Here is a 23907-nt window from a genome sequence, read left to right as displayed (position 1 = left end):
TTTTGTTTGGTTTCAAGGGTGACCGCCGAGGTGGGAACCTTCTTGGTGTTCAGTGGCTCCCCAGATACTGTTGCAGATGCAAATAACTGAGCAAAATTCATGTAAAATTTTTTGGGGGCTAACAGCTAAGCTAAAAGCTAACCAGTACCTTTTTTTTTTTTGTTATTTCTTTTGGTCCGGTTTGTATGGGCAAGTGGAGATCAGTAAGGGGGAGTGCAACGGAGTTGAGGTGTAGTGTGATTCCACTTGCCATAAAACAAAAAGACTCATCACACAACACAAACATATTCGTCCTATGGTACCTGAATGCAGCACCCCTGTGGGGTAGGGTCGTGCATCCCGGGGGAGAGCAGCAGTCGGACCTTGCTGTCTCCCTGATGCCCAAAATAAACGGCAAGTTGCCAACAGTGAAGACCTTTTTCTGTGAAATACACGCAACGAGAGAGTAAAATAACCGCTACAATCGTCTGATCATCCCTAACCCAGAGGCTGTCAAACCCACCCACAGCGTGAAGATGTTGGATCAGATAACAGAATGCCAGATAGGCATGGTGCATACCAGCATCGAGGGAGGGTGTGTTGGGAATGTTTGGCAGAGACCCTCGTCCAGGATACCTTCAACTTCTGCTGCTTTTTGAGAGAGGAAGCGGACATTCGGTCTAAATGGGCAGTTTTTCAGGCCCGGTTGGTGCTTGTAGTGGTGCAAGCCCCCAATCAATGGTGAGGGATAAGGAGCTGGAGAAAGTGTGAGGAAGAAGAACTCCTACAGAGTTTGGTTTGGTACCGACAAATGGGATGTTTTGAAATTTGGTACTGTTGGGCCAAGATTCCCCCTTTATCAGAGACCGATAACAGGGTAAGATAGGGTAAGGGGGTCCCTACTGTAGGTAATACCTTTCATGCAGGGGATTTGAACCCAGAGCTCCCACAAATTTAGCAGTTGCTTTTATCCAAAGCAACTTACAGGTAGGCAGATAGGATCTAAAGACTTAGGTCTTGCCTAAGGACCCAGGACTTGCCTAGGACTACCCCCCTGCTGTAGGTAATACCTTTCAGGAGGATTTGAACCCAGAGCTCCCACATAAAATGTGGCAATCATACCACTACACCATCCAGTAGTGGTACATTAGGTTGGATTCACTGAGTTTTAACACCTTTATTATGTCCTGATATATAAAACCTGCAGACTGAAAGTCAAACTTTGTTTAGTGTGGAAGCCGAACCTCTAAAACAGACCAACAGCAGCAGCCAGTTTGCAAATAAAGATTTATTATGCCTGCACAATGTTGCCATACTGAAGGTTAACATATCAAACACACTTTATTTCACTCATCCATCTGGATACATATAAAACACTATAAAATGTCACTCTGTAATACTGTGTCTCTGCAACATCACTTGTGTTTTCTCAACATTCACAGAAGAAACTGGTTGCTTCACTGCCCTTCCTTCCTGTGGTACAAAAATCTATGGATCAAACTCATCTCAGGCTCCTCTCAACTGTAAGACCATTTTCTGTCAAAGAAAATCAAAAAGGAGAGAAATAAATAAGAAGTCACAGCACGGTTTGTCCTGACCCTCCGGCACCATCCCACCTGAATCAGTAGCTCCAGTTTATTGGCTGCAGGTAAGTCCAAAAACAAGTATTTACTGAGTATTTATCAGGAACTTTGAAAGGTTATTTAGCAAAATAAGACCTTCGGATAAGAGAAACAACACTTTGCTTCACATCTGGAGTGGACTGTGCCTCAGAACATGGTTCAGTCAGGTGCCAGAACCCGGTTTAATGGGATTTAATGTGTGTAAAACTAAATATTTAACGGTTTCTTGGTAAGCCGCCATCGTGAAGAATGACTTTAAATGCACCAGAACCCGACAATGTGAAGACAAACTTGTAAACATTGGTGAAAAACCTGAATCCAGTGAATTTCAGGGCTTATGATTGTCACATTACAGCGTTTCTGTGGTGCTTTAACACTCTGGATGAGATTGTTCCTGAAAGATGGATCAGAACCAAGCGGAGGTGTGTGATAGTCTCAGATTATTCTCTCTTCTAAAGGGTTATTGAGCCTCCTGCAACCAGCTGCTATGAACACAGCTGTAAAAGCAGAGCTGTAGCTCTGCTTCTCTGTGGTATTTTGATGAAAACAGATCAGATATTTGGTGGAGAGCTCAGGAAACTGTGTCAGCCTGTGAAAAAAGGACAGATTGCATCTAAAAATCTCCACCAAACGTCTGCAGCCTTCAAATACAGATGATTTCAGCCCTTTAAAACTGACTTTTAGGGCTGTTTGATGAACCTTTTATACCCACACGGATCTTTATCTTTACGTCAGATAGTTTCAAGACTTCAAGACTTCAAAAAGATGCAGGAAACAAAAACGATTGAGGAGTATCTGCCTGTCAAAGAACCCAGAAGAACCCAGAAGAACCACACAGAACCGGCCAGTTGATTAGCAGCACAGCTAAAAACTGCACGAAGCTACCAGTATAGGACTTGGACTTGGCTTGGAGCTTGAAGATGGAGGCTATTAGAATCTGTGGAATCTCCTGAGGATCTTCATGAGGTGAAGCGACTGTATCTGTGAAGGTAAAAGCTGCTCTTTGAGATCTTATCTGAGGTCTACTGCATGTGGACGCCGAGCTTCAGAGCAGATCCAGGAGGAACCTCTCAGTAATTCCTAATCTGAGGGATAACCTGCTGTGTTTGACTGATTTACAGCTGATATTAAAGCTGTGCAGGTGGTGTTTTTCTGAGCCTTTTCCAGGCTGCAGGGACCAATGAGGCGGCTTCACCTGTGCAAACGCGACGTTTACTTGATGAAAACAGATGAAATGTTTCTAAGATACTGATCACATCTAATATAAGTATTCTGAGGAGTGAAGGTGGGAGATCTGAGATCAGGAGACAAACACGACGAGTCTTCAGTGCATCGGGGAGGATGAAGAAGAGTTTCAAGGCACGGTGACGTGGAAGGGGCTGCCGGGGACGTTCTCGTCGCCCCACTTGACGATGAGGATGTAGCTGCCCTGTTCCTTAACGGTGTACGTGACGTTGTACATCCTGTTGCCCATGTGCTTGACATACACCTCTTCGCAGGGCGCCTTCGGGCCGTGGACGCCGACCATCAACATGTTGGTTCCTGCGGGGCGAAAACAAGAGCGTCAGGGAACAAAAAGTCCTTTTTCACCTCCACAAACCATCGTGAACCTCCAGCTCCCACCTGCTTTGCTGCAGTCGACCGTGAACGTGTTCTTCTGACCGATGAAGGCTTTAGAGAGGCCGGCGCCGCGGGAGATGACTTTACTGGCGTCTGAGGAGAATTTAGGCAAAGACGCAAAGGCCCCGCCCATTGCCGAGGTCTTTGAGACGGTTTCCACGAGAACAGACGACGTCTCGTGGAGATTGTGGCCTCCTGACAGACGAGGACCTGCGGGGAGATTTAAAGTTTAAAGAAAATACGCACTTCCTGCTGAGCACCTGAACGCAGCACTTGTCCCTGATATTACCTGATAAACCTGATGACTGCTGAAAAGAACTGTTCTGACAGACCAGAACCCGGGATCCAGGTGAGATAATAACTGACTTTGCAAAATCTAGATCCAAGTATTGAGTGTTTGGTCTGAATCTCTCATCTAAATAATGAAGGAAGTGGTTTGGAGTTGGTCCCATCTGCACCCAGTCTAACTCCAGCATCTCAGGAGCCGTCTGGTCTCAATTAACCGAGAAACTTTCCACTGGACAGAGGCGCGTGGTGTCATGCATTCTGCTAATTCATCTCTTCTCCTGCTCGATGTTTCAGAAAACATTTAGCCTCCTGAGAGGCTAAAGTTAGGCTAAAGTTAAATTTAGCCTCCCGAGAGGCTAAAGTTAGGCTAAAGTTAGCATTTAGCCTCCTGAGAGGCTAAAGTTAGGCTAAAGTTAAATTTAGCCTCCCGAGAGGCTAAAGTTAGGCTAAAGTTAGCATTTAGCCTCCTGAGAGGCTAAAGTTAGGCTAAAGTTAGCATTTAGCCTCCCGAGAGGCTAAAGTTAGGCTAAAGTTAAATTTAGCCTCCCGAGAGGCTAAAGTTAGGCTAAAGTTAGCATTTAGCCTCCTGAGAGGCTAAAGTTAGGCTAAAGTTAAATTTAGCCTCCCGAGAGGCTAAAGTTAGGCTAAAGTTAGCATTTAGCCTCCTGAGAGGCTAAAGTTAGGCTAAAGTTAGCATTTAGCCTCCCGAGAGGCTAAAGTTAGGCTAAAGTTAAAATTTAGCCTCCCGAGAGGCTAAAGTTAGCATTTAGCCTCCTAAGAGGCTAAAGTTAGGCTAAACTTTAGGATCTCTTATGAAACTGTGGCGGGAGCAGAAAAGCGATGAATCAGGCGTCATCGTCAGAAGAACTAGGGATTATCCCATTTTTCCTAACAACAGAGACCCGGAAACAGGTGGGAGAACTCCAAGAAACCACCTGAGACGACACAAAGAACAACTTCAGAGGTCAAAGATTTCATTTAAATCTGAAAGATCTCACAGTTGGATATTTCCCCAACAGAGCACTTTGCTCTCAGGCTGCAGGTTTCCTTGTGGTTCCCAGAGTTTCTAAAAGCAGAATGGGAGGCAGAGCCTTCAGTTATCAGGCCCCTAAAAGCAGAATGGGAGGCAGAGCCTTCAGTTATCAGGCCCCTAAAAGCAGAACGGGAGGCAGAGCCTTCAGTTATCAGGCCCCTAAAAGCAGAATGGGAGGCAGAGCCTTCAGTTATCAGGCCCCTAAAAGCAGAATGGGAGGCAGAGCCTTCAGTTATCAGGCCCCTAAAAGCAGAATGGGAGGCAGAGCCTTCAGTTATCAGGCCCCTAAAAGCAGAACGGGAGGCAGAGCCTTCAGTTATCAGGCCCCTAAAAGCAGAATGGGAGGCAGAGCCTTCAGTTATCAGGCCCCTAAAAGCAGAATGGGAGGCAGAGCCTTCAGTTATCAGGCCCCTAAAAGCAGAATGGGAGGCAGAGCCTTCAGTTATCAGGCCCCTAAAAGCAGAATGGGAGGCAGAGCCTTCAGTTAGCAGGCCCCTAAAAGCAGAATGGGAGGCAGAGCCTTCAGTTATCAGGCCCCTCTCTGTGGAACCAGACACCCTCTCTACCTTTAAGATCAGGCTGAAACTTTCCTTTCTGGTAAAGCTTATAGTTAGGGATGGCTCAGGTGAGCCTGAAACATCCCATAGTTCTGCTGCTATAGGCCCAGCCTGCTGGGGGACCTCATCTGTCCCACCTTTCCTCACTTTGCTCTCTTTTTCCTCCTGTTTAATTTCTCAAATGATTTTATGTACATGTGACATTATTGTGGTTATTAACTTGTGTTTCCCTGTTCCAGCAGGTATCCTTTGAATGGTGTTATGGTGTTTTTCCCCCCTCTTTTCCCTCTTTTCTGTCTTCTCAAACCCCAGCTGGTCCAGGCGGATGGACCCTTCCTGGTTCTGGTTCTGCCAGAGGTTTCTTCCTGGTTCTGGTTCTGCCAGAGGTTTCTTCCTGGTTCTGCCAGAGGTTTCTTCCTGGTTCTGGTTCTGCCAGAGGTTTCTTCCTGGTTCTGCCAGAGGTTTCTTCCTGGTTCTGGTTCTGCCAGAGGTTTCTTCCTGGTTCTGGTTCTGCCAGAGGTTTCTTCCTGGTTCTGGTTCTGCCAGAGGTTTCTTCCTGTTAAAGGGAGTCGTTCCTTTCCACAGTCCCTCAGGCTCAGGACGGGAGATTGGACTGAAGACAAGTTTCGGTCCAATCTGTTGGTTCTGGTTAGCTCGGATATTATTTTTGAATTGGCTCCATATGAATTAATTGAATTAACTGAATTCCAATTGGCTTGAAGTGGAATTTATTACTTAAGTGCCTTGAGATGACTTTTGTAGTAATCTGGCGCTTTATAAATAAAGCTGAACTGAATTGAATTGAATCACAGAGGTCCCATGTTGGGGCTGAAACCTGAGCTCTGAGAGAACGCTGCTCTGGTTCCACCGACCCACCTGAGACTTTGGCCTTGAAGGGGCTGCCAACGATGTGCTGGGGTCCTCCGTACTTAATGGAGATCAGGTAATTGCCTGGAGCCATGGGTGTGTGGGACACCTTGTAGCCCTCGGGACACTCCTGACAGTCCATCTTCACCTTGGACGGCCCGTCGATGGTCACCGACAGCGCTCCTGCGCCGGCGTTGCACGTGTTGACCGTGAACTCTGACGCCACGCCTGAACGAGGAGAAACACGCGTTAAAACCCACTTCCTGCTTCCGGTGAAGGCTTTGAAATGAAAGGGTTGTACCTGTGGTGCCGCCCTCTAAGCCCGGTCCGAAGGCAGAGACAAGGCCCGGATCTCCAACCTGCCCCGGTTCTCCCACTCGGATCTTGAAGGGGCTGCCGGGGACGTGGCTGCCGTTGAATCGAACGTCGATGGAATGAACGCCGTTCTCCTTTGGGATGAACCTGATGGCGTGCTGATCTGGAGAAGCACACCAGAATAAACTGGTTTTTAAAAGGTTTTAATAATCAGCAGGTGGTAAAACAACAACATTTCACTCCTTATGGAACAAAAACCGAGATTAAACACATTTTAGATGTTTTCCTGCAGGTTTTAGATGTTTCCCTGCAGGTTTTAGATGTTTCCCTGCAGGTTTTAGATGGTTCCCTGCAGGTTTTAGATGTTTCCCTGCAGGTTTTAGACGTTTCCCTGCAGGTTTTAGATGTTTCCTGCAGGTTTTAGATGTTTCCCTGCAGGTTTTAGATGTTTCCTGCAGGTTTTAGATGTTTCCTGCAGGTTTTAGATGTTTTCCTGCAGGTTTTAGATGTTTCCCTGCAGGTTTTAGATGTTTCCCTGCAGGTTTTAGATGTTTCCCTGCAGGTTTTAGACGTTTCCCTGCAGGTTTTAGATGTTTCCCTGCAGGTTTTAGATGTTTCCTGCAGGTTTTAGATGTTTCCCTGCAGGTTTTAGATGTTTCCCTGCAGGTTTTAGATGTTTTCCTGCAGGTTTTAGATGTTTCCCTGCAGGTTTTAGATGTTTCCCTGCAGGTTTTAGATGTTTCCTGCGGGTTTTAGATGTTTCCTGCAGGTTTTAGATGTTTCCCTGCAGGTTTTAGATGTTTCCCTGCAGGTTTTAGATGTTTCCCTGCAGGTTTTAGATGTTTCCCTGCAGGTTTTAGATGTTTCCCTGCAGGTTTTAGATGTTTCCTGTAGGTTTTAGATGTTTCCCTGCAGGTTTTAGCTGTTTCCCTGCAGGTTTTAGACGTTTCCCTGCAGGTTTTAGATGTTTCCCTGCAGGTTTTAGATGTTTCCCTGCAGGTTTTAGACGTTTCCCTGCAGGTTTTAGACGTTTCCCTGCAGGTTTTAGATGTTTTCCTGCTGGTTTTAGATGTTTCCTGCAGGTTTTAGATGTTTTCCTGCAGGTTTTAGATGTTTTCCTGCAGGTTTTAGATGTTTTCCTGCAGGTTTTAGATGTTTTCCTGCAGGTTTTAGATGTTTCCCTGCAGGTTTTAGATGTTTCCCTGCAAGTTTTAGATGTTTCCCTGCAGGTTTTAGATGTTCCCCTGCAGGTTTTAGATGTTTCCTGTAGGTTTTAGATGTTTTCCTGCAGGTTTTAGATGTTCCCCTGCAGGTTTTAGATGTTCCCCTGCAGGTTTTAGATGTTCCCCTGCAGGTTTTAGATGTTCCCCTGCAGGTTTTAGATGTTTCCCTGCAGGTTTTTGATGTTCCCCTGCAGGTTTTAGATGTTTCCCTGCAGGTTTTAGATGTTTCCCTGCAGGTTTTAGATGTTCCCCTGCAGGTTTTAGATGTTTCCTGTAGGTTTTAGATGTTTTCCTGCAGGTTTTAGATGTTTCCTGCAGGTTTTAGATGTTTTCCTGCTGGTTTTAGATGTTTCCCTGCAGGTTTTAGATGTTTCCCTGCAGGTTTTAGATGTTTCCCTGCAGGTTTTAGATGTTTCCCTGCAGGTTTTAGATGTTCCCCTGCAGGTTTTAGATGTTTCCCTGCAGGTTTTTGATGTTCCCCTGCAGGTTTTAGATGTTTCCCTGCAGGTTTTAGATGTTTCCCTGCAGGTTTTAGATGTTCCCCTGCAGGTTTTAGATGTTTCCCTGCAGGTTTTAGATGTTTCCTGCAGGTTTTAGATGTTTCCCTGCAGGTTTTAGATGTTTCCTGCAGGTTTTAGATGTTTCCCTGCAGGTTTTAGACGTTTCCCTGCAGGTTTTAGATGTTTCCCTGCAGGTTTTAGATGTTTCCCTGCAGGTTTTAGACGTTTCCCTGCAGGTTTTAGATGTTTCCCTGCAGGTTTTAGATGTTTCCCTGCAGGTTTTAGATGTTTTCCTGCAGGTTTTAGATGTTTCCCTGCAGGTTTTAGATGTTTCCCTGCAGGTTTTAGATGTTTCCCTGCAGGTTTTAGATGTTTCCCTGCAGGTTTTAGATGTTTCCTGCAGGTTTTAGATGTTTCCTGCAGGTTTTTGATGTTCCCCTGCAGGTTTTAGATGTTTCCCTGCAGGTTTTAGATGTTTCCCTGCAGGTTTTAGATGTTCCCCTGCAGGTTTTAGATGTTTCCCTGCAGGTTTTAGATGTTTCCTGCAGGTTTTAGATGTTTCCCTGCAGGTTTTAGATGTTTCCCTGCAGGTTTTAGATGTTTCCCTGCAGGTTTTAGACGTTTCCCTGCAGGTTTTAGATGTTTCCCTGCAGGTTTTAGATGTTTCCCTGCAGGTTTTAGATGTTTTCCTGCAGGTTTTAGATGTTTCCCTGCAGGTTTTAGACGGTTCCCTTCAGGTTTTAGATGTTTCCCTGCAGGTTTTAGATGTTTTCCTGCAGGTTTTAGATGTTTCCCTGCAGGTTTTAGATGTTTCCCTGCAGGTTTTAGACGTTTCCCTGCAGGTTTAAGATGTTTTCCTGCAGGTTTTAGATGTTTTCCTGCAGGTTTTAGACGTTTTCCTGCAGGTTTTAGATGTTTCCCTGCAGGTTTTAGATGTTTCCCTGCAGGTTTTAGACGTTTCCCTGCAGGTTTAAGATGTTTTCCTGCAGGTTTTAGATGTTTCCCTGCAGGTTTTAGATGTTTCCCTGCAGGTTTTAGACGTTTCCCTGCAGGTTTTAGATGTTTCCCTGCAGGTTTTAGATGTTTCCCTGCAGGTTTTAGACGTTTCCCTGCAGGTTTTAGATGTTTCCCTGCAGGTTTTAGATGTTTCCCTGCAGGTTTTAGATGTTTTCCTGCAGGTTTTAGATGTTTCCCTGCAGGTTTTAGACGGTTCCCTTCAGGTTTTAGATGTTTCCCTGCAGGTTTTAGATGTTTTCCTGCAGGTTTTAGATGTTTCCCTGCAGGTTTTAGATGTTTCCCTGCAGGTTTTAGACGTTTCCCTGCAGGTTTAAGATGTTTTCCTGCAGGTTTTAGATGTTTTCCTGCAGGTTTAAGATGTTTCCCTGCAGGTTTTAGATGTTTTCCTGCAGGTTTTAGACGTTTCCCTGCAGGTTTTACATGTTTCCCTGCAGGTTTTAGATGTTTCCCTGCAGGTTTTAGATGTTTCCCTGCAGGTTTTAGACGTTTCCCTGCAGGTTTTAGACGTTTCCCTGCAGGTTTTAGATGTTTTCCTGCAGGTTTTAGATGTTTTCCTGCAGGTTTTAGATGTTTCCCTGCAGGTTTTAGATGTTTCCCTGCAGGTTTTAGATGTTTCCTGCAGGTTTTAGATGTTTCCTGCAGGTTTTAGACGTTTCCCTGCAGGTTTTAGATGTTTCCCTGCAGGTTTTAGACGTTTCCCTGCAGGTTTTAGATGTTTTCCTGCAGGTTTTAGATGTTTTCCTGCAGGTTTTAGATGTTTCCTGCAGGTTTTAGATGTTTCCCTGCAGGTTTTAGATGTTTCCCTGCAGGTTTTAGATGTTTCCCTGCAGGTTTTAGATGGTTCCCTGCAGGTTTTAGACGTTTCCCTGCAGGTTTAAGATGTTTCCCTGCAGGTTTTAGATGTTTCCCTGCAGGTTTTAGATGTTTCACTGCAGGTTTTAGATGTTTCCTGCAGGTTTTAGATGTTTCCCTGCAGGTTTTAGATGTTTCCCTGCAGGTTTTAGACGGTTCCCTGCAGGTTTTAGATGTTTCCTGCAGGTTTTAGATGTTTCCCTGCAGGTTTTAGATGTTTCCCTGCAGGTTTTAGATGTTTCCTGCAGGTTTTAGACGTTTCCCTGCAGGTTTTAGACGTTTCCCTGCAGGTTTTAGACGTTTCCCTGCAGGTTTTAGACGTTTCCCTGCAGGTTTTAGATGTTTCCCTGCAGGTTTTAGACGTTTCCCTGCAGGTTTTAGACGTTTCCCTGCAGGTTTTAGATGTTTCCCTGCAGGTTTTAGATGTTTTCCTGCAGGTTTTAGATGTTTTCCTGCAGGTTTTAGATGTTTCCCTGCAGGTTTTAGATGTTTCCCTGCAGGTTTTAGATGTTTCCCTGCAGGTTTTAGACGTTTCCCTGCAGGTTTTAGACGTTTCCCTGCAGGTTTTAGACGTTTCCCTGCAGGTTTTAGATGTTTCCCTGCAGGTTTTAGATGTTTCCCTGCAGGTTTTAGACGGTTCCCTGCAGGTTTTAGATGTTTCCCTGCAGGTTTTAGATGTTTTCTGCAGGTTTTAGATGTTTCCCTGCAGGTTTTAGACGTTTCCCTGCAGGTTTAAGATGTTTCCCTGCAGGTTTTAGATGTTTCCCTGCAGGTTTTAGATGTTTCCCTGCAGGTTTTAGATGTTTCCCTGCAGGTTTTAGACGGTTCCCTGCAGGTTTTAGATGTTTCCCTGCAGGTTTTAGATGTTTCCTGCAGGTTTTAGATGTTTCCCTGCAGGTTTTAGATGTTTCTTGCAGGTTTTAGATGTTTTCCTGCAGGTTTTAGATGTTTCCCTGCAGGTTTTAGCTGTTTCCTGCAGGTTTTAGATGTTTTCCTGCAGGTTTTAGATGTTTCCTGCAGGTTTTAGATGTTTCCCTGCAGGTTTTAGATGTTTCTTGCAGGTTTTAGATGTTTCCCTGCAGGTTTTAGCTGTTTCCTGCAGGTTTTAGATGTTTTCCTGCAGGTTTTAGATGTTTCCCTGCAGGTTTTAGACGTTTCCCTGCAGGTTTTAGATGTTTTCCTGCAGGTTTTAGATGTTTCCCTGCAGGTTTTAGATGTTTCCCTGCAGGTTTTAGATGTTTCCTGCAGGTTTTAGATGTTTCCCTGCAGGTTTTAGATGTTTCCCTGTAGGTTTTAGATGTTTCCCTGTAGGTTTTAGATGTTTCCTGCAGGTTTTAGATGTTTCCCTGCAGGTTTTAGATGTTTTCCTGCAGGTTTTAGCTGTTTCCCTGCAGGTTTTAGATGTTTCCCTGCAGGTTTCAGATGTTTCCCTGCAGGTTTTAGATGTTTCCCTGCAGGTTTTAGATGTTTCCCTGCAGGTTTTAGATGTTTCCCTGCAGGTTTTAGACGTTTTCCTGCAGGTTTTAGATGTTTCCCTGCAGGTTTTAGACGTTTTCCTGCAGGTTTTAGATGTTTCCCTGCAGGTTTTAGACGTTTTCCTGCAGGTTTTAGATGTTTCCCTGCAGGTTTTAGATGTTTCCCTGCAGGTTTTAGATGGTTCCCTGCAGGTTTTAGATGTTTCCCTGCAGGTTTTAGATGTTTCCCTGCAGGTTTTAGATGTTTTCCTGCAGGTTTTAGATGTTTCCTGCAGGTTTTAGATGTTTCCCTGCAGGTTTTAGATGTTTTCCTGCAGGTTTTAGACGTTTCCCTGCAGGTTTTACATGTTTCCCTGCAGGTTTTAGATGTTTCCCTGCAGGTTTTAGATGTTTCCCTGCAGGTTTTAGATGTTTCCCTGCAGGTTTTAGATGTTTCCTGCAGGTTTTAGATGTTTTCCTGCAGGTTTTAGATGTTTCCCTGCAGGTTTTAGATGTTTCCCTGCAGGTTTTAGATGTTTCCCTGCAGGTTTTACATGTTTCCCTGCAGGTTTTACATGTTTCCCTGCAGGTTTTAGATGTTTCCCTGCAGGTTTTAGACGTTTCCCTGCAGGTTTTAGACGTTTCCCTGCAGGTTTTACATGTTTCCCTGCAGGTTTTAGATGTTTCCCTGCAGGTTTTAGATGTTTCCCTGCAGGTTTTAGATGTTTCCCTGCAGGTTTTAGATGTTTCCTGCAGGTTTTAGATGTTTCCCTGCAGGTTTTAGATGTTTCCCTGCAGGTTTTAGATGTTTCCCTGCAGGTTTTAGATGTTTCCCTGCAGGTTTTAGATGTTTCCTGCAGGTTTTAGATGTTTCCCTGCGGGTTTTAGATGTTTCCCTGCAGGTTTTAGATGGTTCCCTGCAGGTTTTAGATGGTTCCCTGCAGGTTTTAGATGTTTCCCTGCAGGTTTCAGACGTTTCCCTGCAGGTTTTAGATGTTTCCCTGCAGGTTTTAGATGTTTTCCTGCAGGTTTTAGATGTTTCCCTGCAGGTTTTAGATGTTTCCCTGCAGGTTTTAGATGTTTCCCTGCAGGTTTTAGACGTTTCCCTGCAGGTTTTAGATGTTTTCCTGCAGGTTTTAGATGTTTTCCTGCAGGTTTTAGATGTTTCCCTGCAGGTTTTAGATGTTTCCCTGCAGGTTTTAGATGTTTTCCTGCAGGTTTTAGATGTTTCCCTGCAGGTTTTAGATGTTTCCCTGCAGGTTTTAGATGTTTTCCTGCAGGTTTTAGATGTTTCCCTGCAGGTTTTAGACGTTTCCCTGCAGGTTTTAGATGTTTCCCTGCAGGTTTTAGATGTTTCCCTGCAGGTTTTAGACGTTTCCCTGCAGGTTTTAGACGTTTCCCTGCAGGTTTTAGATGTTTCCCTGCAGGTTTTAGATGTTTCCCTGCAGGTTTTAGATGTTTCCCTGCAGGTTTTAGATGTTTCCTTCAGGTTTTAGACGTTTCCCTGCAGGTTTTAGACGGTTCCCTGCAGGTTTTAGATGTTTCCCTGCAGGTTTTAGATGTTTCCCTGCAGGTTTTAGATGTTTCCCTGCAGGTTTTAGACGTTTCCCTGCAGGTTTTAGATGTTTCCCTGCAGGTTTTAGATGTTTCCTGCAGGTTTTAGATGTTTCCCTGCAGGTTTTAGATGTTTCCTTCAGGTTTTAGACGTTTCCCTGCAGGTTTTAGATGTTTTCCTGCAGGTTTTAGATGTTTCCTGCAGGTTTTAGACGTTTCCCTGCAGGTTTTAGATGTTTTCCTGCAGGTTTTAGATGTTTCCTGCAGGTTTTAGACGTTTCCCTGCAGGTTTTAGATGTTTCCCTGCAGGTTTTAGACGTTTCCCTGCAGGTTTTAGACGTTTCCCTGCAGGTTTTAGACGTTTCCCTGCAGGTTTTAGATGTTTCCCTGCAGGTTTTAGATGTTTTCCTGCAGGTTTTAGATGTTTTCCTGCAGGTTTTAGATGTTTCCTGCAGGTTTTAGATGTTTCCCTGCAGGTTTTAGATGTTTTCCTGCAGGTTTTAGACGTTTCCCTGCAGGTTTTACATGTTTCCCTGCAGGTTTTAGATGTTTCCCTGCAGGTTTTAGATGTTTCCCTGCAGGTTTTAGATGTTTCCCTGCAGGTTTTAGATGTTTCCTGCAGGTTTTAGATGTTTTCCTGCAGGTTTTAGATGTTTCCCTGCAGGTTTTAGATGTTTCCCTGCAGGTTTTAGATGTTTCCCTGCAGGTTTTACATGTTTCCCTGCAGGTTTTACATGTTTCCCTGCAGGTTTTAGATGTTTCCCTGCAGGTTTTAGACGTTTCCCTGCAGGTTTTAGACGTTTCCCTGCAGGTTTTACATGTTTCCCTGCAGGTTTTAGATGTTTCCCTGCAGGTTTTAGATGTTTCCCTGCAGGTTTTAGATGTTTCCCTGCAGGTTTTAGATGTTTCCTGCAGGTTTTAGATGTTTCCCTGCAGGTTTTAGATGTTTCCCTGCAGGTTTTAGATGTTTCCCTGCAGGTTTTAGATGTTTCCTGCAGGTTTTAGATGTTTCCCTGCGGGTTTTAGATGTTTCCCTGCAGGTTTTAGATGGTTCCCTGCAGGTTTTAGATGGTTCCCTGCAGGTTTTAGATGTTTCCCTGCAGGTTTCAGACGTTTCCCTGCAGGTTTTAGATGTTTCCCTGCAGGTTTTAGATGTTTTCCTGCAGGTTTTAGATGTTTCCCTGCAGGTTTTAGATGTTTCCCTGCAGGTTTTAGATGTTTCCCTGCAGGTTTTAGACGTTTCCCTGCAGGTTTTAGATGTTTTCCTGCAGGTTTTAGATGTTTTCCTGCAGGTTTTAGATGTTTCCCTGCAGGTTTTAGATGTTTCCCTGCAGGTTTTAGATGTTTTCCTGCAGGTTTTAGATGTTTCCCTGCAGGTTTTAGATGTTTCCCTGCAGGTTTTAGATGTTTTCCTGCAGGTTTTAGATGTTTCCCTGCAGGTTTTAGACGTTTCCCTGCAGGTTTTAGATGTTTCCCTGCAGGTTTTAGATGTTTCCCTGCAGGTTTTAGACGTTTCCCTGCAGGTTTTAGACGTTTCCCTGCAGGTTTTAGATGTTTCCCTGCAGGTTTTAGATGTTTCCCTGCAGGTTTTAGATGTTTCCCTGCAGGTTTTAGATGTTTCCTTCAGGTTTTAGACGTTTCCCTGCAGGTTTTAGACGGTTCCCTGCAGGTTTTAGACGTTTCCCTGCAGGTTTTAGATGTTTCCCTGCAGGTTTTAGATGTTTCCCTGCAGGTTTTAGACGTTTCCCTGCAGGTTTTAGATGTTTCCCTGCAGGTTTTAGATGTTTCCTGCAGGTTTTAGATGTTTCCCTGCAGGTTTTAGATGTTTCCTTCAGGTTTTAGACGTTTCCCTGCAGGTTTTAGATGTTTTCCTGCAGGTTTTAGATGTTTCCTGCAGGTTTTAGACGTTTCCCTGCAGGTTTTAGATGTTTCCCTGCAGGTTTTAGACGTTTCCCTGCAGGTTTTAGACGTTTCCCTGCAGGTTTTAGATGTTTCCCTGCAGGTTTTAGATGTTTCCCTGCAGGTTTTAGATGTTTTCCTGCAGGTTTTAGATGTTTCCCTGCAGGTTTTAGATGTTTCCTGCAGGTTTTAGATGTTTCCTGCAGGTTTTAGATGTTTCCTGCAGGTTTTAGATGTTTCCTGCAGGTTTTAGATGTTTCCTGCAGGTTTTAGATGTTTCCCTGCAGGTTTTAGATGTTTCCCTGCAGGTTTTAGATGTTTCCCTGCAGGTTTTAGATGTTTTCCTGCAGGTTTTAGATGTTTCCTGCGGGTTTTAGATGTTTCCTGCAGGTTTTAGATGTTTCCCTGCAGGTTTTAGATGTTTCCCTGCAGGTTTTAGATGTTTCCCTGCAGGTTTTAGATGTTTTCCTGCAGGTTTTAGATGTTTCCTGCGGGTTTTAGATGTTTCCCTGCAGGTTTTAGATGTTTTCCTGCGGGTTTTAGATCTTTCCCTGCGGGTTTCAGATGTTTTCCTGCGGGTTTTAGATGTTTCCCTGCAGGTTTTAGATGTTTCCCTGCAGGTTTTAGATGTTTCCTGCAGGTTTTAGATGTTTCCTGCAGGTTTTAGATGTTTCCCTGCAGGTTTTAGATGTTTTCCTGCAGGTTTTAGATGTTTCCCTGCAGGTTTTAGATGTTTCCCTGCAGGTTTTAGATGTTTCCTGCAGGTTTTAGATGTTTCCCTGCAGGTTTTAGATGTTTTCCTGCAGGTTTTAGATGTTTCCCTGCAGGTTTTAGATGTTTCCTGCAGGTTTTAGATGTTTCCTGCAGGTTTTAGATGTTTCCTGCAGGTTTTAGATGTTTCCTGCAGGTTTTAGATGTTTCCTGCGGGTTTTAGATGTTTCCCTGCGGGTTTTAGATGTTTTCCTGCAGGTTTTAGATGTTTCCCTGCAGGTTTTAGATGTTTTCCTGCAGGTTTTAGATGTTTCCTGCAGGTTTTAGATGTTTCCTGCAGGTTTTAGATGTTTCCCTGCGGGTTTTAGATGTTTTCCTGCAGGTTTTAGATGTTTTCCTGCAGGTTTTAGATGTTTTCCTGCAGGTTTTAGATGTTTCCCTGCAGGTTTTAGATGTTTCCTGCAGGTTTTAGATGTTTCCTGCAGGTTTTAGATGTTTCCTGCAGGTTTTAGATGTTTCCTGCGGGTTTTAGATGTTTTCCTGCGGGTTTTAGATGTTTTCCTGCGGGTTTTAGATGTTTTCCTGCAGGTTTTAGATGTTTTCCTGCAGGTTTTAGATGTTTCCTGCAGGTTTTAGATGTTTCCTGCAGGTTTTAGATGTTTCCTGCAGGTTTTAGATGTTTCCCTGCGGGTTTTAGATGTTTTCCTGCAGGTTTTAGATGTTTTCCTGCAGGTTTTAGATGTTTCCCTGCAGGTTTTAGATGTTTCCTGCAGGTTTTAGATGTTTCCTGCAGGTTTTAGATGTTTCCCTGCGGGTTTTAGATGTTTTCCTGCAGGTTTTAGATGTTTTCCTGCAGGTTTTAGATGTTTCCTGCAGGTTTTAGATGTTTCCTGCAGGTTTTAGATGTTTCCTGCAGGTTTTAGATGTTTCCCTGCGGGTTTTAGATGTTTTCCTGCAGGTTTTAGATGTTTTCCTGCAGGTTTTAGATGTTTCCCTGCGGGTTTCCCAGGAAACGTCTAAAACCTGCAGGACAGCGGCCCTCCTTTGACATATGTGATGTAGGGGCTTGTGGGTCTGCTTTGGGTCATGAAATAGCTGTGGAGTCTTACCGCTGTCCAGCTCGGTGATGTAACACTCCTCTGTGGCCCCTGACGGAGTGTGGATCTTTGCATCGATCAGGCCCCGGGCCCCGTTCAGCTGCACAGCAAAGGATGCCTCCTGACCCACCTTCAGACCCATCTCCTGGAAGAACAGAGCAATAACAGCAGTTAAACCTGGAGGCATTAAATCTACTAAATTCATCTTGTCGGTGCTTCAATTCAAATTCATTTCTAGATTTTTTCTGATTCATAACCCTGTTGACAGCTTTTTTTTTTATGTTCTAATGTGGTTTAGAAATAATTATGAATTATAAAATGCACAGCAGTATTCTGGCTTTAATCTGAATAAAACCATCTTGTTTTGTACAAGTTCCAGATATGATATATGATATAGCAGAAATACTACTTCTACTTCATTTTTCTACAGTGAACTGTGCATTTCCAACCTTAGAGTTCTGAATCTCTCCGGGTTCTCCGGCTTCCTCCCACCGTCCAAACACATGCATGTCAGGTTAATTGGTGACTCTAAATTGTCCTTAGGAGTGATTGTGTGGTTTTTTGTCTAGTTTGTCTCTATGTGATGGACTGGCGACCTGTCCAGGGTGTACCCCGCCTTTCGCCCGATGACTGCTGGGATAGGCTCGGCTACCCGACCGACGGATTGACGGTATAGAAAATGGATGGATGGATGGAGTTCTGAATCTGTCTTTGGTTTCTCTAACTGCCAACACATTGGACAGAGCCAGAAACACACTGTTGCACGTCGTATGACACGAGTTAAAACCATTAAAACCAACAGGAAGCGTCGCGCTGCAGCTGCCCAAACAGGTCAGGGTGATTGTGGAAGGGCTTTAATCTGAATAAAACCATCTTGTTTTACACAGGTTCCAGATATGATGTATGATAAGGCAGAAATACTACTTCTACTTCTACTTCTACTTCATTTTTCTACAGTGAACTGTGCATCAGCTGCAGGAGAGAGGTGTGGAGAGAGCTCAGGGGGACCAGGTGAGTGATTAGTACACGGCATGTTTTCCAGAACCGATTTGATGCCTATCCTATGCCCCGGGTCGACGAGCTCCTGGATCTCCTGGATCTCCTGGATCTCCTGGATCTCCTGGATCTCCTGGATCTCTTGGATCTCCTGGATCTCTTGGATCTCTTGGATCTCTTGGATCTCCTGGATCTCCTGGATCTCTTGGATCTCCTGGATCTCTTGGATCTCCTGGATCTCCTGGGCACTGCTCGTTTTTTTACGACACTGGATTTGACCAAGGGCTCCCTTGTCTCCAGAGTCTAAGGAAAAAACGGCCTTCTCCACTCCGTACGGGTTGCACCAATTTGTCACACGTCCGTTGGGGTTGTTCGGTTTCCAAGCCACATTTCAATGCCTCACGGATCGGGTGCTGCCCACATGCCGCCGACCTGGATGTTATCATCCATAGCAACAGCTGGGTGAAGCATGTGTGGCAGGAGGCTGCGGTGCTGGAGTCACCGAGGCAGGCGGCGCTCACGGCCAACCCGTAGAAGGGTGCAGTTGGACAGAGGGAGGTAGGGTATCTGGGGCACCACTTGGGCAGCGGGCAGGTGCGTCCACAGGTAGACGAGACAGCAGCAACTGCAGCCGGCCCAAGGCCCAAGACCAAAAAAGAGGTGAGGCGGTTTTTGGGGCTGGATGGATATTAGCCCCTTGACCGACCCGAAAAGGTTAGGCGGGACGGCTCCCCGGCCTAAGTCAGGCGGTGGAGGTATGTGGACGTGATGCATCATTGATTATATTCTCTGGACAAATGAAACCGTCCTCAATCTCAAGAGCCTTGCTGAAAGAACCCGTCATCAGGCAACGCCACAGGGATCCTCAGAGCTTGAATATGGACTTCTGCACATCTTCTTCTTGGTTCTTGAAGACAGGCTTCTTCACTTCTAAACTTGTTGGTTCAGAACAATTTAAAAACTTGGTCTGGGCAAATATTGAATTCTTTAATCGCATTAATCGCATGATTTCCTGTGATTAATCACGATTAATCGCATTGTTATACGCAAAATCCAATAATGTATTGAAAAGTAGAAAATAACGCACTGACTTTTTCTAAATAAAAGCCAGTGAGCAACAGGCGTTTATAATAAAAATAAGAAATAATAAAAACTGAGTTAATGGGAGACAATTGTTGGCGATAATTAATTAATCGGTTAATGCAAAAATAACGCGTTAATGTGCCCAGACTTATTAAAAACCCATGTCTTTTTTTTGTTTTTAATCCCATTTTAAGTTTTCTTTTTGGTTCCTGAAGGGAATCTGAGTGTTTCCCAGTGAAAACTGCACTGTTTCCAACACTGAACAAGCTTTCTGCCTACAGAGAAGAAACAAAACCAGCTTTAATAGACAAAATTAAATAAAAATATCATCTGTTTTATCTTTTCATGTGTACATAATTTCTCAAAGTTTAATATCAAGATTGTGTTTTAGATAATGAAGATAAATATGAAAGCAAAGCTGTTGCAGCCGTTATTATTGTTGAATCTATAATTAGTTAAATGAAGTTAGCTTTGCCCTTCTGATGCATCAAACAGCAGAGGATGAATAAATAGAGGTTGTAAAAGGAGGGTAGCAGAGATACATTTACACATAAACACAGAAATAGATCGTCAGTGCAGAGCAGCCACGCGTACACTAATAATAACAGAGATCTCATAGTATCACCTTCAAAATAACAGTCTTATATGGCAGGACATCACATATAAACGTCTGACCTCAGCCGTACAAAATGTCTCGTCTGATTTAACCCAGAAGCTGTTTTCTCACCTGCAGGCTGGTGATGGTGAGGCGGCGGACGTCCTCCGACAGCGTGGCAATGGGGACGATGAAGGGCGAGTCTGGGATGTGCTCATCATTAAATTTAATGGAAACTTCGTAATCACCTGAAAAGAGGAAGAATCGTGACTATGGTGCTCCTCAGGGATCTGTTCTGGGCCCACTGTGGTTCTCAGATTACATGCTACAAAAGAATATCCTCAAAAAGGCACCAAATAATAATAGAATACAGATAAAAAAATGATAAATTAATGCTGTCTTTACTCTTATTCATTCAAAAAGTAAAACCTATCTTCTGTTTTTTCCAAGTTTCCTATAAATGTCTTCACCTCACTACAATTACAGTGTGTAACAAAGATCTACGACAAAAAGTTTATCTTATTGATAAAAACTATGTTGCTCGTACTCATGAATATCTCTGCTGAATTAATTTAATTTTATGACCTTAGAACGAACCTACATGGGGGAATGAAACGGAGAGCTGTTCAGAAGATGATGTAGCTGTTCTGAAGGGGATGTAGCTGTTCTCAGAGGGACGTAGCTGTTCTCAGAGGGACGTAGCTGTTCTCAGAGGGACGTAGCTGTTCTGAAGGGGACGTAGCTGTTCTCAGAGGGACGTAGCTGTTCTCAGAGGGACGTAGCTGTTCTGAGAGGGACGTAGCTGTTCTGAAGGGGACGTAGCTGTTCTGAAGGAGACGTAGCTGTTCTGAAGGGGATGTAGCTGTTCTCAGAGGGACGTAGCTGTTCTCAGAGGGACGTAGCTGTTCTCAGAGGGACGTAGCTGTTCTAAAGGGGACGTAGCTGTTCTCAGAGGGACGTAGCTGTTCTGAAGGGGACGTAGCTGTTCTCAGAGGGACGTAGCTGTTCTCAGAGGGACGTAGCTGTTCTAAAGGGGACGTAGCTGTTCTCAGAGGGACGTAGCTGTTCTGAAGGGGACGTAGCTGTTCTCAGAGGGACGTAGCTGTTCTCAGAGGGACGTAGCTGTTCTGAAGGGGACGTAGCTGTTCTGAAGGGGATGTAGCTGTTCTCAGAGGGACGTAGCTGTTCTCAGAGGGACGTAGCTGTTCTCAGAGGGACGTAGCTGTTCTGAAGGGGACGTAGCTGTTCTGAAGGGGACGTAGCTGTTCTCAGAGGGACGTAGCTGTTCTCAGAGGGACGTAGCTGTTATGAAGGGGACGTAGCTGTTCTCAGAGGGACGTAGCTGTTCTGAAGGAGACGTAGCTGTTCTGAAGGGGACGTAGCTGTTATGAAGGGGACGTAGCTGTTCTCAGAGGGATGTAGCTGTTCTCAGAGGGACGTAGCTGTTCTGAAGGGGACGTAGCTGTTCTCAGAGGGACGTAGCTGTTCTGTAGGGGACGTAGCTGTTCTGAAGGGGACGTAGCTGTTCTGAAGGGGATGTAGCTGTTCTGAAGGGGACGTAGCTGTTCTGAAAGGGACGTAGCTGTTCTGAAGGGGATGTAGCTGTTCTCAGAGGGACGTAGCTGTTCTGAAGGAGACGTAGCTGTTCTGAAGGGGACGTAGCTGTTCTCAGAGGGACGTAGCTGTTCTCAGAGGGACGTAGCTGTTCTGAAGGGGACGTAGCTGTTCTCAGAGGGACGTAGCTGTTCTCAGAGGGACGTAGCTGTTCTGAAGGAGACGTAGCTGTTCTGAAGGGGACGTAGCTGTTCTCAGAGGGACGTAGCTGTTCTGAAGGAGACGTAGCTGTTCTGAAGGGGACGTAGCTGTTATGAAGGGGACGTAGCTGTTCTCAGAGGGATGTAGCTGTTCTCAGAGGGACGTAGCTGTTCTGAAGGGGACGTAGCTGTTCTGAAGGGGACGTAGCTGTTCTCAGAGGGACGTAGCTGTTCTCAGAGGGACGTAGCTGTTATGAAGGGGACGTAGCTGTTCTCAGAGGGACGTAGCTGTTCTCAGAGGGACGTAGCTGTTCTCAGAGGGACGTAGCTGTTATGAAGGGGACGTAGCTGTTCTCAGAGGGACGTAGCTGTTCTCAGAGGGACGTAGCTGTTCTCAGAGGGACGTAGCTGTTATGAAGGGGACGTAGCTGTTCTCAGAGGGACGTAGCTGTTCTCAGAGGGACGTAGCTGTTCTGAAGGAGACGTAGCTGTTCTGAAGGGGACGTAGCTGTTCTCAGAGGGACGTAGCTGTTCTGAAGGAGACGTAGCTGTTCTGAAGGGGACGTAGCTGTTATGAAGGGGACGTAGCTGTTCTCAGAGGGATGTAGCTGTTCTCAGAGGGACGTAGCTGTTCTGAAGGGGACGTAGCTGTTCTCAGAGGGACGTAGCTGTTCTGTAGGGGACGTAGCTGTTCTGAAGGGGACGTAGCTGTTCTGAAGGGGATGTAGCTGTTCTGAAGGGGACGTAGCTGTTCTGAAAGGGACGTAGCTGTTCTGAAGGGGATGTAGCTGTTCTGAAGGGGACGTAGCTGTTCTGAAAGGGACGTAGCTGTTCTCAGAGGGACGTAGCTGTTCTGAAGGGGACGTAGCTGTTCTCAGAGGGACGTAGCTGTTCTGAAGGGGATGTAGCTGTTCTCAGAGGGACGTAGCTGTTCTCAGAGGGACGTAGCTGTTCTGAAGGGGACGTAGCTGTTCTGAAGGGGACGTAGCTGTTCTCAGAGGGACGTAGCTGTTCTCAGAGGGACGTAGCTGTTCTGAAGGGGACGTAGCTGTTCTCAGAGGGACGTAGCTGTTCTCAGAGGGACGTAGCTGTTCTCAGAGGGACGTAGCTGTTCTGAAGGGGACGTAGCTGTTCTGAAGGGGACGTAGCTGTTCTCAGAGGGACGTAGCTTTTCTGAAGGGGACGTAGCTGTTCTGAAGGGGACGTAGCTGTTCTCAGAGGGACGTAGCTGTTCTCAGAGGGACGTAGCTGTTCTCAGAGGGACGTAGCTGTTCTGAAGGGGACGTAGCTGTTCTCAGAGGGACGTAGCTGTTCTCAGAGGGACGTAGCTGTTCTGAAGGAGACGTAGCTGTTCTCAGAGGGACGTAGCTGTTCTGTAGGGGACGTAGCTGTTCTGAAGGGGACGTAGCTGTTCTGAAGGGGACGTAGCTGTTCTCAGAGGGACGTAGCTGTTCTCAGAGGGACGTAGCTGTTCTGAAGGAGACGTAGCTGTTCTCAGAGGGACGTAGCTGTTCTGTAGGGGACGTAGCTGTTCTGTAGGGGACGTAGCTGTTCTGAAGGGGACGTAGCTGTTCTGAAGGGGATGTAGCTGTTCTGAAGGGGACGTAGCTGTTCTGAAGGGGATGTAGCTGTTCTGAAGGGGATGTAGCTGTTCTCAGAGGGACGTAGCTGTTCTGAAAGGGACGTAGCTGTTCTCAGAGGGACGTAGCTGTTCTGAAGGGGATGTAGCTGTTCTGAAGGGGATGTAGCTGTTCTCAGAGGGACGTAGCTGTTCTCAGAGGGACGTAGCTGTTCTCAGAGGGACGTAGCTGTTCTGAAGGGGACGTAGCTGTTCTCAGAGGGACGTAGCTGTTCTGAAGGGGACGTAGCTGTTCTCAGAGGGACGTAGCTTTTCTCAGAGGGACGTAGCTGTTCTCAGAGGGACGTAGCTGTTCTGAAGGGGATGTAGCTGTTCTCAGAGGGACGTAGCTGTTCTCAGAGGGACGTAGCTGTTCTCAGAGGGACGTAGCTTTTCTGAAGGGGACGTAGCTGTTCTGAAGGGGACGTAGCTGTTCTGAAGGGGACGTAGCTGTTCTCAGAGGGACGTAGCTGTTCTCAGAGGGACGTAGCTGTTCTCAGAGGGACGTAGCTGTTCTGAAGGGGACGTAGCTGTTCTGAAGGGGACGTAGCTGTTCTCAGAGGGACGTAGCTGTTCTGAAGGGGACGTAGCTGTTCTCAGAGGGACGTAGCTTTTCTGAAGGGGACGTAGCTGTTCTGAAGGGGACGTAGCTGTTCTGAAGGGGACGTAGCTGTTCTCAGAGGGACGTAGCTGTTCTCAGAGGGACGTAGCTGTTCTCAGAGGGACGTAGCTGTTCTGAAGGGGACGTAGCTGTTCTGAAGGGGACGTAGCTGTTCTCAGAGGGACGTAGCTGTTCTCAGAGGGACGTAGCTGTTCTCAGAGGGACGTAGCTGTTCTGAAGGGGACGTAGCTGTTCTGAAGGGGACGTAGCTGTTCTCAGAGGGACGTAGCTGTTCTGAAGGGAATGTAGCTGTTCTCAGAGGGACGTAGCTGTTCTCAGAGGGATGTAGCTGTTCTGAAGGGGACGTAGCTGTTCTCAGAGGGACGTAGCTGTTCTCAGAGGGACGTAGCTGTTCTCAGAGGGACGTAGCTGTTCTGAAGGAGACGTAGCTGTTCTCAGAGGGACGTAGCTGTTCTGAAAGGGACGTAGCTGTTCTCAGAGGGACGTAGCTGTTCTCAGAGGGACGTAGCTGTTCTGAAGGGGATGTAGCTGTTATGAAGGGGATATAGCTGTTCTCAGAGGGACGTAGCTGTTCTGAAAGGGACGTAGCTGTTCTCAGAGGGACGTAGCTGTTCTGAAGGGGACGTAGCTGTTCTCAGAGGGACGTAGCTG

The 23907-nt window shown here is 45.8% G+C and overlaps 1 protein-coding gene across 6 annotated transcripts in view; it reads right to left on the bottom strand.

Annotated features, from left to right (window-relative positions):
• Positions 1-1252: 1252 nt before the first annotated feature.
• LOC140282617 (filamin-C-like) overlaps positions 1253-23907 on the bottom strand; it is a 123898-nt gene continuing 101243 nt past the window's right edge. For all 6 annotated transcript variants that reach the window (XM_072377112.1, XM_072377113.1, XM_072377116.1 and 3 more), the window contains 6 exons: positions 19395-19510; positions 16601-16733; positions 6268-6444; positions 5976-6194; positions 3225-3431; positions 1253-3143 (listed from right to left, as the gene is read on the bottom strand). In XM_072377112.1, the coding sequence (XP_072233213.1) occupies positions 2956-3143; positions 3225-3431; positions 5976-6194; positions 6268-6444; positions 16601-16733; positions 19395-19510 (1040 nt within the window). In that variant the 3' untranslated portion in view covers positions 1253-2955. The remainder of the gene's footprint in view (positions 3144-3224; positions 3432-5975; positions 6195-6267; positions 6445-16600; positions 16734-19394; positions 19511-23907) is intronic.

This window comes from Leuresthes tenuis, unplaced genomic scaffold (assembly GCF_036924035.1).
Source record: "Leuresthes tenuis unplaced genomic scaffold, fLeuTen1.0.hap1 SCAF_23, whole genome shotgun sequence".
Classification (NCBI taxonomy): domain Eukaryota; kingdom Metazoa; phylum Chordata; class Actinopteri; order Atheriniformes; family Atherinopsidae; genus Leuresthes; species Leuresthes tenuis.
The sequence above is the reverse complement of the archived record's forward strand: the minus strand, read 5'-3'. Positions and strand labels throughout refer to the sequence as shown.